At 34.4% G+C, this 15,800-nt stretch overlaps 1 protein-coding gene across 1 annotated transcript in view; it reads right to left on the bottom strand.

Annotated features, from left to right (window-relative positions):
* RYR2 (ryanodine receptor 2) overlaps nt 1–15,800 on the bottom strand; it is a 755,069-nt gene that overhangs the window by 367,031 nt on the left and 372,238 nt on the right. Inside the window, exons 13-14 of the mRNA XM_055308992.1 lie at nt 5,730–5,894; nt 629–750 (exon numbers count right to left, since the gene is read on the bottom strand). Coding sequence (XP_055164967.1) covers nt 629–750; nt 5,730–5,894 — 287 coding nt within the window. The remainder of the gene's footprint in view (nt 1–628; nt 751–5,729; nt 5,895–15,800) is intronic.

Here is a 15,800-nt window from a genome sequence, read left to right as displayed (position 1 = left end):
TATACTGGTATAATGTTACCAGAAAACATTTTGACCTCAAGCTTGATTTAGTTTGTAGATATGCAACTGTTTTCCATTATGAGGTAGGAAAACTTAGTTACTACAAGAATCATTTTTAAATACATTCCAAGGTGCGCCCGGGTGGGTCAGTTGCTTGTGTTCAACTCTTGATTCCAGTTCAGGTCATGATTTCAGGGTTGTGAAATCAAACCCTGAATTGGTCTCTGCACTGAGTATGGAGCCTGCTTAAGATTCTCTCTCTCCCTCTTCCTCTGCCCCTCCAATCAATCAATCAATAAATATTCAAAACTCACAAAGCATCTAGGTTTCATCACCCTCAATGTGAAAGGAAATTTAAATAGGTCCAGCTCAAGGGTGTTTTATAAAATAATCCTGAACTACAGGTATGAATTACAAGTTACACACACAATTTCTAAAAATCACATTCCCTTTTTAAAAGTTTATTTATATGAAAGACATAAAATCATCTATCATTTTTAAATTACTGCCAACTTACCAAATTATATAGGTTTACCACCATAGTATATTTTAGAATTGTGTATTTGTAAATCTAATAAGGAAATTGAAATAAAATGTCAAACTACTACTATAGCAAAATAAAACATACCTTATAAATCTATTGAAAAGGAAAACTGTGCTCCGAATGACTCGTGCAGTCCGTGATTCTTCATGCTGAGATCTGGATAAATTTAAGCCATCATCCATGTGACCTTCATGATGCATAATAGCCTGTACAAACACAGAATTAACACCATTACTCCCATCATCTCCTTTCTTTTTTATTAAGATTTATGTTTATTTATTTGACAGAGAGAGAGAGCGCACAAGCAGGGGGAGCAGCAGGCAGAGGGAGATGGAGGCACAGGGAGAGGGACAATCAGGCTTCCTGCTGACCAAGGATCCTGGGATCATGACCTGAGCCAAAGGCAGATGCTTAATTGACTGAGCCACCCAGGCGCCCCCACCATCCCCTTTCTAAATGGGTGTTAAGAAGATGTGAACTCCAAAGGTAAGCCATAACAATAAATAGAATCAAAAGGCAGGGACAAGGGGCAATAAGCTGATGTGTACATTTAAAATAATATGGACAGGTCTCTTACAAACCAGTCATTTAATATATTCATTGGGTTCTTCTCTCAAAGAATTCACCAGTAAATGAGTTGAACCAGACACCAGAATATTCTCATATATCTATGTTCAATGACTGAACCACAATCTAAGCAAACTCTGAACAAAGCAATAAAGGAAAACACTGCATTGGTATGCCATTTAGGCAGCAGTTCTGAACATACACTGAGTAATAAGTACCTATCAGTGTTTCTAAGGCATCTAAGTTCTTTAAAAAATGCACTTTTATCTTATTCATTCTTTTGTTAGACTTTATGCTTTTGAACTTTTTATGAAAGTAATAATATAAGTGTAGAAATATTTGGTGAACAGCTAAATGAATTTCACAAAGTGAATGCACCATGTAATCAACACCTCAATCCAGACAGAGAACATTATAGAACCTTAAGATACCCCTAGGGCTCCCTTACTGTTCCCCATCCTCTATACTGCTCCCCACATTCTTGACTCTTCACAGAGAAAGTCCATTGTGTTCTACACATAAATGGGACTATGTGTATCTAGCTTCCTTCACTCAGTGCCTGTAGCAAGACATTTCAGCACATGGAAGCTGGGATACTGAACTAAAATTAGTAACTAGAACCAAAATTATACACTATTTGAAAAGCAGTGTAAAGAGGAAATCCTCAGACCAAAATCAATGAGACAGAGCTACATCCATATTCAAAGGCAATTCTTCATTGTCTTAAATGTCTTCATTGACAAAGAAAAAATGATTAAAATGAAGGAACATATTATTCATTGTAAGACAAAAAAAAGAAAAAGTGGAGAAGTGGAATTCATAAAGATAAAAAGAGGAACTAATGAACTAAAAACCAAGTACTAAAAAGGATGGATAAACCAAGATTTGATTCTTTGAGAAGACAAATAAATAAATAAACCTTTCACAAGCCAGGCTAAAGATGAAATTTTAAAAAGAAGAAAAAAAAAACCCAGAATAAGAAAGATATAAGACACAAAAGACAGCAAAATCGTAGCACTGTCATAAATCAATATTATATACAACTCAATGGCAAAATAATGTAAATTAATATCCCAGAGGAAATGGATGGCTTCCTAGCAAATCAAGAATCAAATAAAGTAGAAAATTTGATGAGATTGGCTTATTTAGAAGATACTAGAAAGGGAAGTATAAGAGTTAATATATAAAAGATTCTAGGTTTACAGGTGAGTTCTAATGAATCTTCAAAGAACAGAGATTTTTTTTCATGGTAAACTGGTCCTGATCAGAGGTCAGCAAACTATGCCATTTTTGAGTACAGTCTGTGAGCTTTAAGTGAATTTTACATTTTTAAATGGTTAAAAAAGACTCAAAAAATGTATTTTGTGACATATGAAAATTTCATGAAATTCCAATATCCCTAACAAACAAAAATTAATTTTATCTCTGAATATACATGTAGTAATTCTAAAGAAAACATGAATAAGATCTAGTAATATTTCAAAAGCATAATAGACTATGGCCAAATAGGGTTTTGTCTATGCCTTTAAGGATTCTTCAATATCATAATGTCCATTACCTTATTTATCAACAAATTGAAGGCCATTAAAACATGATTTATAATTTCTTTAATTGATGAAAATTCAGCAAAAATTACTAAGTTTTTAAGAAGCCATAAAAAACAGGAGTAGCAGGATATAACTTACATATATGAACTATTTCAATTACCTGTAGGATGCAAGAAGGTATAAATTCTGTGAAACAGGAGTGAAGGTTCACAGTAAGAAAACGTCTGAGATGAATAATCAGAACAATGAAAAATGTAACGTTGACATAAAAAGTGACTGAGGGTGAAATCATGAAAAATTACAAGAAAAGTACAATTTCAAAGACACTGAGAGAACTTGAGAATAGCACCAAACACAACAAAATGAGTGATCTGGAGGACAATCTGGGAAGCAAGATCTGGAAATAAGGAAGAAAGATAAGAATACAGAACAAGGACAGCCAATATGGAGAAGCGGAACGAGCTTATTTCCCGAGAAAGAAACTAAAAAACTGAAGGAAAACATGTCTTCCTTTCTGTCCCTCCCCCTTGACTGTGAAATGAACCTACTCTAACCTCTGTCTTCTGAGGACCTCAAAAAGCAGCTTGAATCCTTTGGTTCCAAATAACCATAACTTGGGACAAAAGTCAAAGGCATTTTGCTTAATGGAAGAAGCTTTATACCAAAGAGTGGTGCTACATAGTTTCCTTTATATGAAGTTTTGCACCAGGCAAAACTAACCTATGGTGGGAAAATGTTACAGAAGCAGTTGAGCCTGGGGAAGAAGGGGCAGGAAGATGAGCTGGACAGGAACGCTGGACGACTTTCTGCTGAAATGGAACTTTCTCCTGCCACATCATCACTTGTGTGGATCACATAATCTTTTGGCATTTCAGTGTATTTAGATACTACCTTTAAAAATTCCACATAGGTAACAGTAATAATTTAGCAGAACATGGCAAGGATGCAGAACTGTAAATGAAACAAGCATAAAAAAGCACTGGAAATGATGAAGGTGAAGGATAGATACACCAGGGCTCAGCATACTATTTTGTTTCCTTGGCATATATTTGAATTTCCCATCATAAAAAGTTAAATTCAGCTAAGCTCAGTGATAGGAAATAATAAATGGTTTACAATACTGCATACAGACAAACACATTTAAATTTATAAGCCTAGATCAAAGACCTCAAAGACAAGTGATCATCTCTTCACAAAGATTATGTGGGTCTGCAGGAGAGCTGTCCCTGGCTGTCCACCCAAAGCTCTAAGATAGTAGAGTGATGCATTAAGACAACTCCCTCAAAGGAGAATCAGCCTCCAACCTCCCTAAAATCAGTGCTGGTCACTCCAAAGAGATCACAATAAAACACAATTAAACAATCCATACTTAAAATAAAGATTTCTGCCCCACTATAGTCTTTCCAACATTTAGAGAAGTCTTGTTTTTTGGTTCTGTGCACTGTGCTACATGTTGGTGTAAAATTTAGTACTATATATTTGCCCTTAAAGAAGCTCACAAATGGTGGGTAGGAGGGGGAGAGATCAAGGTAGGGAGGAAGGGAGGTAGGAGAGAAAGAGGAGAAAGGTAGCCTAGTAAGTGAAATAGCACAGGACCTCAAATAAAACTTAGTAAGTCATACACGAATATTATGAGAACACAAAGGAGGACATAGGAAATAAGCTGAGACATTCAGAAGAAGTTTTCAAATTATCTTTAAACTTCACCTCTGGGGGCACCTGGGTGGCTCAGTCGGCTAGGCATCTATCTGCCTTCGGCTCAGGTCATGATCTCAGGGTCCTAGGATTAGGTTCCCTGCTCAGCGGAGAGTGTGCTTCTCCCTCTCCTTCTGCACTGCCTCCCATCATGCACACTCTCTCTCTAATAAATAAAATCTTAAAAAAAAATAAAAACTTAACCTCTGGAGGACAGGTAGAAATTGGGTGGAGAAAAAAAGTTTTAAAGGGCATTCCAAACAGAGGAAAGAGTGCAGTTGACCCCTGAATAATACAGGTTTAAACTACACAGGGCACTCACATGTGGATTTTTTTTTTCAAAATATACTGTATAGTACTATACATGTATTTTCTCTTCTGATTTTCTTAATATTTTCTTTTCTCTCGCTTACTTTATTGTAAGAATACAGTATATATTGCATGTAGCATACAAAATATGTGTTAATTGTTTATGTTTTCAGTGAAGCTTCCCATCAGCAGTAGGTTATTAGTAAAGTTTTGGAAGGAGACAAAAGTTAAACATAGATTTTGACTGCGTTGGGGCACTACAGTTGTTGAACACAGTTTGCACTGTGTATGCAAAAGCACAGAAATGTAGAACCCATATTGTGTTTGTTGGCTTTTTACTGAACTATAATTGACCAGCATACCATATTAATTTCATGTGTACGAAATGAACAGCAACCTACTAGATGGAAGAAGATATTTGCAAATCATGTATCTGATAAGGGATTAATATCCTATATAAATAAAGAATTCACATAAGTCAATAACAAAAATATAATCTGATCTCAGAATGGGCAGATGATCTAAATAGACATTTTTTTCAAAGCCAAATTTTTGTGAGGAAGTAAAAGTAATGTAGTCCAAGTGGTGGGGCTGGGAAAACCAAAGATACTGTCTAGAGATTGGACAAAGAATAAGAGAATGGGGCACAGATGAGGTAAGAGGCAGGTCAGGAAGGGTATCATATCACTATCCAGAAGTATAGCACCTGCTTTGAAAGCAACAGATTCTCAGTGGAAGACTTAGCAGCTGGGCTGCATGAACTCTCCTGCATTCTAGAAACATATCCCTAGCAGAAGCAAAGAGAACAAAATGAAGTAGGTAGACTAGGATAGGATCCAGAAAAGAGTATACTTCTGGGCTTAATATTTAAAGCTGTGTTGTAATATCCAGCATTGTTTACCTCACAAAAACCAGAGAGATTACTATGGTGAGATTTGACCTTTTTGCATGTAAATAATGAAGTTTAGCAGGTGGCTCAAATTGTTAGCTATTTCTTTTTGTCTTGGCATTTGTGTTTTTTGTCATACAAAATGGCTACTATGAATTGTGTTTTTACATAATCTTACCTTACGTTGTATGGATCCCATTCTCACTGATTTTACATCCACAGACTGGTAGGTAAGCCATAGGCCTGTATTTATATGTTGTATATAGCATACTGAGTCTCCATATTTTATTTCAGATGTCCCCATGCCATCTACTTCTTTTCTCACACCCACATCCAATTTTTCCTAGAGGAGAAAAAGGAAAAAAAGATAAGCAAAAGTTCTAAAAATAGTAGTTTATATTGAAAGAACTTTGCCTTTTTGTAAATATGCTCCTTGAAAAATTCAGCCCTCTGACATCCTTTAAAATAATAATGGTTTGGGATCCCTAGGTGGCTCAGCGGTTTGGCATCTGCCTTCGGCCCAGGGTATGATCCTGGAGTCCCGGGATCGAGTCCACATCGCGTTCCTTGCATGGAGCCTGCTTCTCCCTCTGCCTGTGTCTCTGCCTCTCTCTCTCATGAATAAATGAACAAAATCTTTAAAAAATAATAAAATAAAAAATAAAATAATAATGGTCAAGTACTCAATTTCACTACTGGGTATTTACCCCAAAGATACAGAAGCAGTGAGGCAGAAGGACACCTGCACCCCAATATTTATAGCAGCAATGTTCACAATAGCCAAACTGTGGAAGGAGCCTCGGTGTCCATCGAAAGATGAATGGAGGGATCCCTGGGTCGCGCAGCAGTTTGGCGCCTGCCTTTGGCCCAGGGCGCGATCCTGGAGACCCGGGATCGAATCCCACATCGGGCTCCCGGTGCATGGAGCCTGCTTCTCCCTCTGCCTGTCTCTCTCTCTCTCTGTATGTCTATCATAAATAAAAAAAAAAAAATTTAAAAAAAAAAAGAAAGATGAATGGATAAAAAAGATGTGGTCTATGTATACAATGGAATATTCCTCAGCCATTAGAAACAACAAATACCCACAATTTGCTTCAACGTGGATGGAACTGGAGGGTATTATGCTTAGTGAAGTAAGTCATTCAGAGAAGGACAAACATTATATGGTCTCATTCATTTGGAGAATATAAGAAATAGTGAAGGGAATAAAGGGGAAAGGAGAGAAAATGAGGGGGAAATATCATTGAGGGTGACAGAGCATGAGAGACTCCTAACTCTGGGAAACAAACAAGTGGTAGTGGAAGGGGAGGAGGGCAGGGGGTGGGGTGACTGGGTGACAGGCACTGAGGGGGGCACTTGACAGGATGAGCACTGGGTGATATGCTGTATGTTGGCAAACTGAACTCCAATAAAAAAAATTTTTTTTTAGGTACTCTATTGCAGCAGTTCAACTGATACTGAAAATCAAAGTGGGAAATTATAAAGATAAATAAACTACCTTGAATTATTCATACTGGTAGAAAATTATTTTGGCCATAACATAAAATTTTATATTGCTTCATGGCAAACTCCAAACCAGACATCTTAAAATTAGTAGCTCAGACTTCATATTCTTTCCAGATTTTTTTTCCATTATTGGTGATTAAGAGCATAGGTTTAGGGAAACAGAAAATCCACTTTTGAGTTCAATCTCTGTCTCTGATTACTTCTGTGACCTTAAGACGATTTAATTAAACCTTTTAAGCCTTAGGTTTCTCACTTGTAAATAAAGCTAACAAAAGTATCTTGCCTGTAGTATCAGAAAAAATGGATAATGCATGTAAAGTTTTCAGCTGGGTGCCTGGGATAAAATGAAGACTTACATACATTTTCATGATTCTGACCATGAATATGGGGTGTTGGCAATGTTGATGGTGATGTTAGTAAGGACGGTAATAATAGTGATAATTTCTTTTGAACTGATCAAAGCGATAATTCAGTTTCCACAACTACAACTTCCAATGTGGACTATGGAAATATTTGTTCCCTGTAGGAGCTTACTAGGTTAAGCTCCCTGTGCTAGGAACAATGAATCACCTGACACCAACAAGATATACTTATTTTAATGCTTCTTCCTTTAATGTGTTCTTTCAGTTTTCCCTCCCACACTGAATTCTAGTCTTCAGGCCCCATGATAGCTTGAAATTCTATATAGTCCTTAAAAAAAAAAAAGAAAAAAAATCCAATATTCTTTTTGCTTCTGTACCTCTTTTTGCAGTTTCTTATTCTTCTCCGTGGTCTTTCATTGTTAAATTTAATTTAAATCTCACCTGTGTCTTTCCTTATTTGGCTTTTGTAATAGTTACACAAGTGTTTTTGAAGTTTTGTTTGGAGTAATAATTACACAATTAGTTGGAAATTACTAATAGTTATACAAATGTTTTTGAAGATTAGATTGCAGTAAACCTTATGGCTGTTATTCAAAAAGGAGTAATTCAAGGAAAACAAAATTTTGGTAGATTTTGTTCCTGTCATTTGCATGTTGTACTAAATAACTGATAACTCTAAAATGATTATGAACATTTCCAACATTTGAAAACTAAAGTGAATTGAAATTTTTAATACAGAAGGTCAAGTTCATACAAGGAAATGAATACAATTATAAGTTGATTTAACCATTATGCAAATAACTTGGGACACTCTTCTAAGAATCTTCCATAAAACAGATAATTAAGCCTTTCCAACTTCATTCTATCAAACAAGATAAACTACTAATCCACTTACACCAAACCTATCAATGGGAAAATTAAATTCCAGGGGAAAATATAACAATGTAATTATCTCCTCTGAATAAAACAATGAGCCTCTAACATTCTTACTTTTTGTTTTTCCTTTATCCAAAGGAATTAGTTGGTAGTCTATTTATAGAGTTTGGATTGTGCTTTGCGAAGCCACAATTCCTCATTGTAAAGTTATGCTTTGTCTGGCTTTTATGAAGTAGTCCACATTACTCTCCGGTTAGAAGTTTTAATCATGACATTTCCTGAAGACTGTTTTAGTAACAATCTCTGATCCTCAGGTCAGGGAAAAACTGCCAAAGTAACATTAGAAAAAAAAAGTAGTGTGATTATTTACTGTATGAAAGAATAAAGGCCATTCATGTTTCCTTCTTTTATTTCCTGTCATTTTCTGTAAGTCAGGTTTAGGAGTAGAGAAATTCAGGTGAGAATAATCTAGATGCTTTGAACAACTATAAGCCTAAGCATAAACATGAGTCAAGAATGTGACAGCTACTAAAATTAGCCCATATTACTAGAAATACAGTGTCCAAATCAGGCAAGTAATAGTTTTACTAATACTCTGTATTAGCTACTCTGTATCAAAATCAGCAGCCTTTATATAAGTTTTGGTATCACTTTTTGACTTTTTTTCATTCTTCTTTTATTCTTTTGGTTTTTTTTTTTCATTCTTTTATTCTTTTGTTTCTGTTTTTGTTTTATTTAGTCTGGCTTTAGGAAATGACAGAGTACAGTAGTTAAGTTGGATCATAGATAACAATTATAAAATTTAGAAAAAAAAAATACTCTCCAGAATCTATCTGAAGATCATTGAAAGGGACCAAAAGCAGGGAGAAATTGGAGAATATTTTTCTCTCTAAAGGAAAACAGTACCCAAGTGATATTTTTAAAAGTTGCCTTTGGCTGTCGGGCATGCCCTGCCTATTTGTCGGCCTACAGCTCAGGCAAAAGAAATCTGCTGCTTTACTGGCTTGAGATATCAGAGCACACACCTGAGGGCTCAAAAAGCAGCCAGAACATTAGATGAGCTAAATCCCAGGTCAAAAAAAAAAATATCTGCAAAGTCTGCTTATAAAATTTACCCAAATTCTTGCTGAACACTAAACTATGTCCTGCAGAATGAGAGATGAAAGCTAAAATAAGTAAGCAGAAATACAAGCAACTGCCCACTACAAAAAGAGAGAACAAAGCTGGAGGTTCAATCCAACAGGGTGAACTGCCTGCTGAAACCAAAATACTCTTTAGAAAACAAAAAAAAAACAAAAAAGTCCCACAAAATTCAGAGTCTCTATAATGTATCATTTCTAATATGCAGTATATACTGTCAAAAACAAGTAGACATGAAAAACAAGAAAAAGTGACCTATACTAAATTAAAAAAAACAAAACCAAATGTGACCCATACCAAAGAAAAAGTAGTAACAGGTAATAGGAATGACGCAGAGATAGTCCTTACAATTAGCAGAGAAGGACTTTAAAGCAACTATTACAAATATAAAAAACATTCAAGGACATAAAGGAAAACATATGCATTATGAATAAACTGATGGGAATCTCAGTTGAGAAACTATATAAAATGAAATGTAATAGCAAAACAGAAACAAAATTGAAATATAAAATTAATTGGATCAGCTTAACATCAGATTGAAACTACAGACTAAGGAGTCAAGGAAGTTGAAAGCAGATCAATAGAAATTTTCCAGTCTCAAAATCAGATTTTTTAAAAAAGATCTATTTATTTATTTATTTATTTATTTATTTATTTATTTATTTTTATTTATTTACAGAGAGTGCATGTGTGCATTTGCATGTGGTGGGGAGGAGATGCATAGGGAGAGACAATCCCAAGCAGACTCTGTGTTGAGTGCAGACCATGACATGGGGCTCAATCCTACAACCTGAGACCATAACTTGAGGCAAAATCAAGAATTGGACCCTTAATCAACTGCACCATGCAGGTGTCCCCAAGAGCAGATTGCTTTTCAAAGTGCTGTGACATAATAAGCACTTAGCCATTAAAAAGAAACTTTCCTCAAAAGACATATAATATTTAATTCCCATTCCACCTCCATTTAATTGAGGACATGTTTATTTTTTTTTATTTTTTTTTAAATTTTTTATTTATTTATGATAGTCACACAGAAAGAGAGAGGGAGGCAGAGACATAGGCAGAGGGAGAAGCAGACTCCATGCACTGGGAGCCCGACGTGGGATTCGACCCCGGGTCTCCAGGATCGCGCCCCGGGCCAAAGGCAGGCGCCAAACCGCTGCGCCACCCAGGGATCCCTGAGGACATGTTTAGATCCTCATTATTTTAGCACTTACTAACATCCATAAATTCTTAAATAGTCAAATTACCCATCCTATAAGAATAATCTTGAGATTTGAGAATCATAAAAATGCTCAAAAAAGAAACAACTCTCTTCGACACAGTCTAGAGTTCCTGAAAAGACTTCTATTTTTACTATTAGATGATTTTCTGGATAAACATGTTCTCTTTTGATTCATGGACAACCACAGCATGCTATACTTCAACTATGAAAGAAATGCTAGCATTTTACTGAAATTGCCTTCTTTCTTATTTGACTATAAATTAGTTTTCCAAGGGCAAGTATCATATGCCTGGTTCCTTCACCTCAATGGTCCATCTACCTAGAAGCAAAATGGTACCTGCAAATTACAGATTCTTAATAAAGATTTACTAAGTGAATAAATTTTTGGAAAAAAATCACCTACCTCAACAGATTTCCCACAAAAAATATACTTATAAACTAGTCCCAATCCTAACATTCAAATAATTCTACTTATGAATGTTTAGAAAATCTAATTTCCTAAACAATATCAAAATGGTTCTAGAAGTAAAAAAGATCAGCATGAAAACTATTAAGTGGTTATTTTGGCATTGGGCATACCAAACTGGCCTATAAAGCCAAAATTATTTCTGATAACTGTCTGTATTAAGTGATACATAGGCATTAGATATACCAAATGAAGCTCATTAAGACATGGGGCAGGGGGCAGAGGGAGAAAGAGAATCTTTCTCTTTCAGTTTCCACACCTAGCATGAAGCCCACGTGGGGCTCGATCTCATTACCTCAACATCATGACCTGATCCAAAATCAAGAGTCAGACACTTAACCAGCTGAGCTACCCAGGCACCACCTTGAGGCTCATTAACATTTTTAAAGTAGTCATATAGGATTATGTTTTTATTATATGGATAAGGTAGTTCAGAGAGATTCATCTAGCATTAATTGAAATCATCCTTAAATCCTTCCAAATTATTCTGTAAAGTTGGCAGATAGGAAGGAGGAGGGAAAGGCCTTTATTCTTAAAGGATGAAGTGTTTTTGTAATAGCCAGTTCTCCTTAAGACAAATAATATTTAAAAAAAAAGAAAAAAAAAGACAAATAATATTTAAAGTTAGGAAAATTAAAACGTCAAATTTCTTTTTGGCTTCATTATGGTGCCACACTTAAATACAAGATAGTTGCTCACTGAGAACTGGGAGTGTAAAAATGCAAAAGGGTCAGAGAAATTACTGGAACAGATAGGCCAGGCCAAGCTTTGCCCATCCAAAGCAAGACTATAAAAAATATATAATTTTCTGTTGTTCAGAAATCTCATGAGGGGACATTCTGGTGTGTGGGTTTGTAGAGAGAAGGGCTTTAAAAAAACTGCTTGTTCTGGAAGGGTCTTTGAGGAGCTTCCATAGCAGCAGTGAAACAAGATCAAAGTGCCTTAGGGAAAGCCTTGTGTAATCCCTGCCTCCTGAACATGGGTTGGGCCAAGGAACAGGATGGGACAGCACTCATGATTAGATTACATTACATGTCAAAGGTGAAAAAATCTTGGGGATGTAATTACGGTCCGTATTCAGTTGACTGTGAGCCAATAACCTGGATGAGTGAAAGTTAATCAGATGAGCCCTTTAAAGAGGGCTTAGGTTTTCCCTGAGTTCAGAGACTGCAAGCAGCTAGTGTCCACGGGGTTCTACCCTAATCATGATCTTTCTTTCCAGCCATTTGCATGATGAACTCCAGGTTTACCTAACCAGCCTTCACAATCTCATAAGGAAAATCCACATAATAAAAATCCCTTAATATAAACATATCTCATGCTGGTTCTGCTTCTCTGGTTGAACTTTGATACATCTTGTCTTAACCACAGAAGAGTTCAGTGAGCTCAGCTCATTCTTGGGCTGACTGCCACTAAGAAGGATCAGCATAAAAACTGTAACTGAATTTCTGTATCTTTATAAACCCAGAGTTGGCATTATTTTCTATCAAAATCCCTTGAGAAAGGGGGACTGAAAAAATTTATTTTGATTTCAATTCTGACTAAACACAAAATCCATCTCCACTGATGACTCTGTATAACTATTTTGATAAGAAAAAATACTCAAATTCTCCACTTTGCTTTTATTTTTTAGATATTTAATCAATCACTAAATAACCATAATAGTCAGATGATCATAGGTGAGCAACATCTTTCCTATCTACCATTATTATCTACCAATAATAATCATTATTATTATTAAATATTTAATTTTCTTATTAAAGAGGGTTTTAGTTTTAGTATTTATATCCAAAGTCTGGAACTGCCACATAGCTCATCCAAGCTTCAGTCTGTCATCTGCATAATGAAGATTAAAAATAGTATCTAAGCTCCAAAGGTTTGATCAAGGGTTAAACAAGATAATGCACATAGGGTGCTTAGCACATTCCTTGGCATATAATAAGCTGTTAGCTGCTATACTTATTTTCATTGTGTGAATGTGTACATTTTAAAACATCTTAAACATTTTTTGAACCAAAAATTTTAAAAATTCCAAATAAAAATGACATACTAAGAACTATGTCGTGAAAATGTTTTGTTCTATGTCTACTGTATGATATGATCCATAATTCCTGTCATCTCAATGGCAGTCTTTTTTTTTTTCAATGGCAGTCTTATTTGAGGTTGATATTTCATCATTTCAGTAGCAGAAGGTTTTTGTTCAGGATGTGTGGGAAAGAGAAAACTGGAGGGAAACCTACAGGGAATATTTTAGTGGGTATTAAGCTAAAGAAAAATTATATCTTGGGGGGTAGAAACTGAAGAATAATTGGCCTAAGAAAATCTATACAAATCGAACTGAATTTTTCATTATGTCAAATGTTTTTAGTGGAAGACCAACATAATCACCTTGTAATATACACGTGTATCAAATCATCACATTGTATACCTTATAGTGACACAATATTACATATAATTATATCTCAACAAAGCTGGATAAAAGAAAACACTGGTTATATTATGAACTACTTTCCACTTTAATCTGTGTATTCTGAAAATAGATAATTATCAACAATTGTTGAGTCTTCTGTCAAATATGAATTTGACATTGGGTATTGAGTGCTCATCTTAGCGTCAAAGATATCCCAATGACAATAAGAAAAAAATTGCTCCTTATATTAACTAGTAGAATGACTTTTTAAAGCCACTTTCACTTATAATTTTATGAAAGAATAAACTTAATGATTTGCTAAATTTTAAGAATATACTTTCAAAGAGGTCTCAACTGTCACAGATAAGGGACTGTAAATTTAAGTACAAACAATACCCTAAATCTAAGATAAAAGTTGATATTTTCAACTGACCTAGAAAGTTCAATTTTTTATCAATAGTTAATACTTGATTTGCAATACAATAGTTATGTCAATCAATAGTCATTTATTAATTATAATCTCAAAATACACTAAAAATCAAAGAAATGCTTTACAAAAAGAAATCTTTGCCTTCTAGAAACTGAAGTACTCATTATTTTTATTGGAAACTATTGGAATATAAATGGAATATATTGGAATGTAAATGTTTAAAATGTACACATTCACACAATGAAAATAAGTATAACAGCTAACAGCTTATTATATGCCAAGGAATGTGCTAAGCACCCTATGTGCATTATCTTGTTTAATCCTTGATCAAGCCTTTGGAGCTTAGATACTATTTTTAATCTTCATTATGCAGATGACAGACTGAAGCTTGGATGAGTTATGTGGCAGTTCCAGACTTTGGATATAAATACTAAAACTAACTAACTATTGGAAGTACTCATTATTTTTATTGGAAACTAACATAATAAAATATGTAAAGATATGACAAGCATTTTTAACCTGTCAAAAGCACTAAAGAAAAAAAAGCATCTTTAAGTGAATAGATATACGTAATATATACATATACACACACCTTTAAGTGAACTCAACATTTATTTCAGAGACCAGTGTCCATGATCAAATATTGTAATTATAAAAGGGATCAGAGAATCTATTCACACTATATTCTCTAAAATCTTGACAATATGAGAACAATCTTATTTTAAAAATATAGAATTTCATCTATAATTAGAGACTTTCATTCTGTTTCAGTTGTTTCTAAGTTCAATGCTTCTTTGTTATGTAACTGCAGAAAACAACTTTCATCATAGATTTATTTCAATTTTAATAATTAGCCCTTTTTAAATATCAAAAAATGTATATATTTGCCAATAACTGAAATACACACACATACACACCATATAGTTGCCTCTGAGTAAGGGAATATAATTTTCTCCTTGCAACATTATTTAATTCCCTTTAACATTCTTCTATGACTATTATACATAATAAAAAAGCAATTTTTGAAAGAAATGATAGAGTTACTATTTCTATATCACAGAAAGAATGTTATTATCTAATCTGCCAGTGATCTTAAAATGAAAATTCTGTGATTGTAGAAATAAAATATTTTCCTAGCTTTTTCCTCTACCTTCAGTACTCTCAACCATGTTATCATATATAATTATCATGGTGAATTTAAAAAGTGGAGTATGGGACAGTGAATTATTAACTACTTTCATATTAGAATGATTTAATAGGAGATTAGCTTCAGAGAAATCGAATAATTAGTTAAGAAGTACCATTGGGATCCTTGCTCTCTACTAGTGTAATCTATGACAATACAAAGTTGCCAAAATCCAGAAACAGAATCCTTGAGCACAGAAGAAAGATCTAGCTAGTAAAACGTTTTCAAATGCCAGCTATACTCTAATACAGAAAATTAGACATATTTGGAGGAAAAGGTTTCAAAAGGTACTATTTTTTTGAGTACTTCCATTTCTAAACATCCATAAAAAAAAAGTACATAAAACCTATGTCCCAGAATGTCAATGTAATGATTGTTTTCTTCTTTAACTGATGTTTTATTGTTGCAAAAGAAATATGGCTATTGTTGTAACAAGCAAAATAGTCCAGAGATTTGTTTTTTAAAACTTAAATAAAAAATTTCCCCTACACTTAGTCTCATATGCCTTCCAGCTGATCTTCTAAAGTACTCAAAATTAAAAGACTACTGTAGATCCTTCTACATATATCATATAATCATATACAAACACACAAGAATTTATTTTTTAAGTAAAAAAATAAGTTTTTAAAACTATATTACAATCTACCT

The sequence above is a fragment of the Nyctereutes procyonoides genome, unplaced genomic scaffold (genome assembly GCF_905146905.1).
Source record: "Nyctereutes procyonoides isolate TBG_1078 unplaced genomic scaffold, NYPRO_anot_genome, whole genome shotgun sequence".
In the NCBI taxonomy this organism is placed as follows: Eukaryota; Metazoa; Chordata; class Mammalia; order Carnivora; family Canidae; genus Nyctereutes; species Nyctereutes procyonoides.
This window is presented reverse-complemented; position numbering and strand designations above follow the sequence as displayed.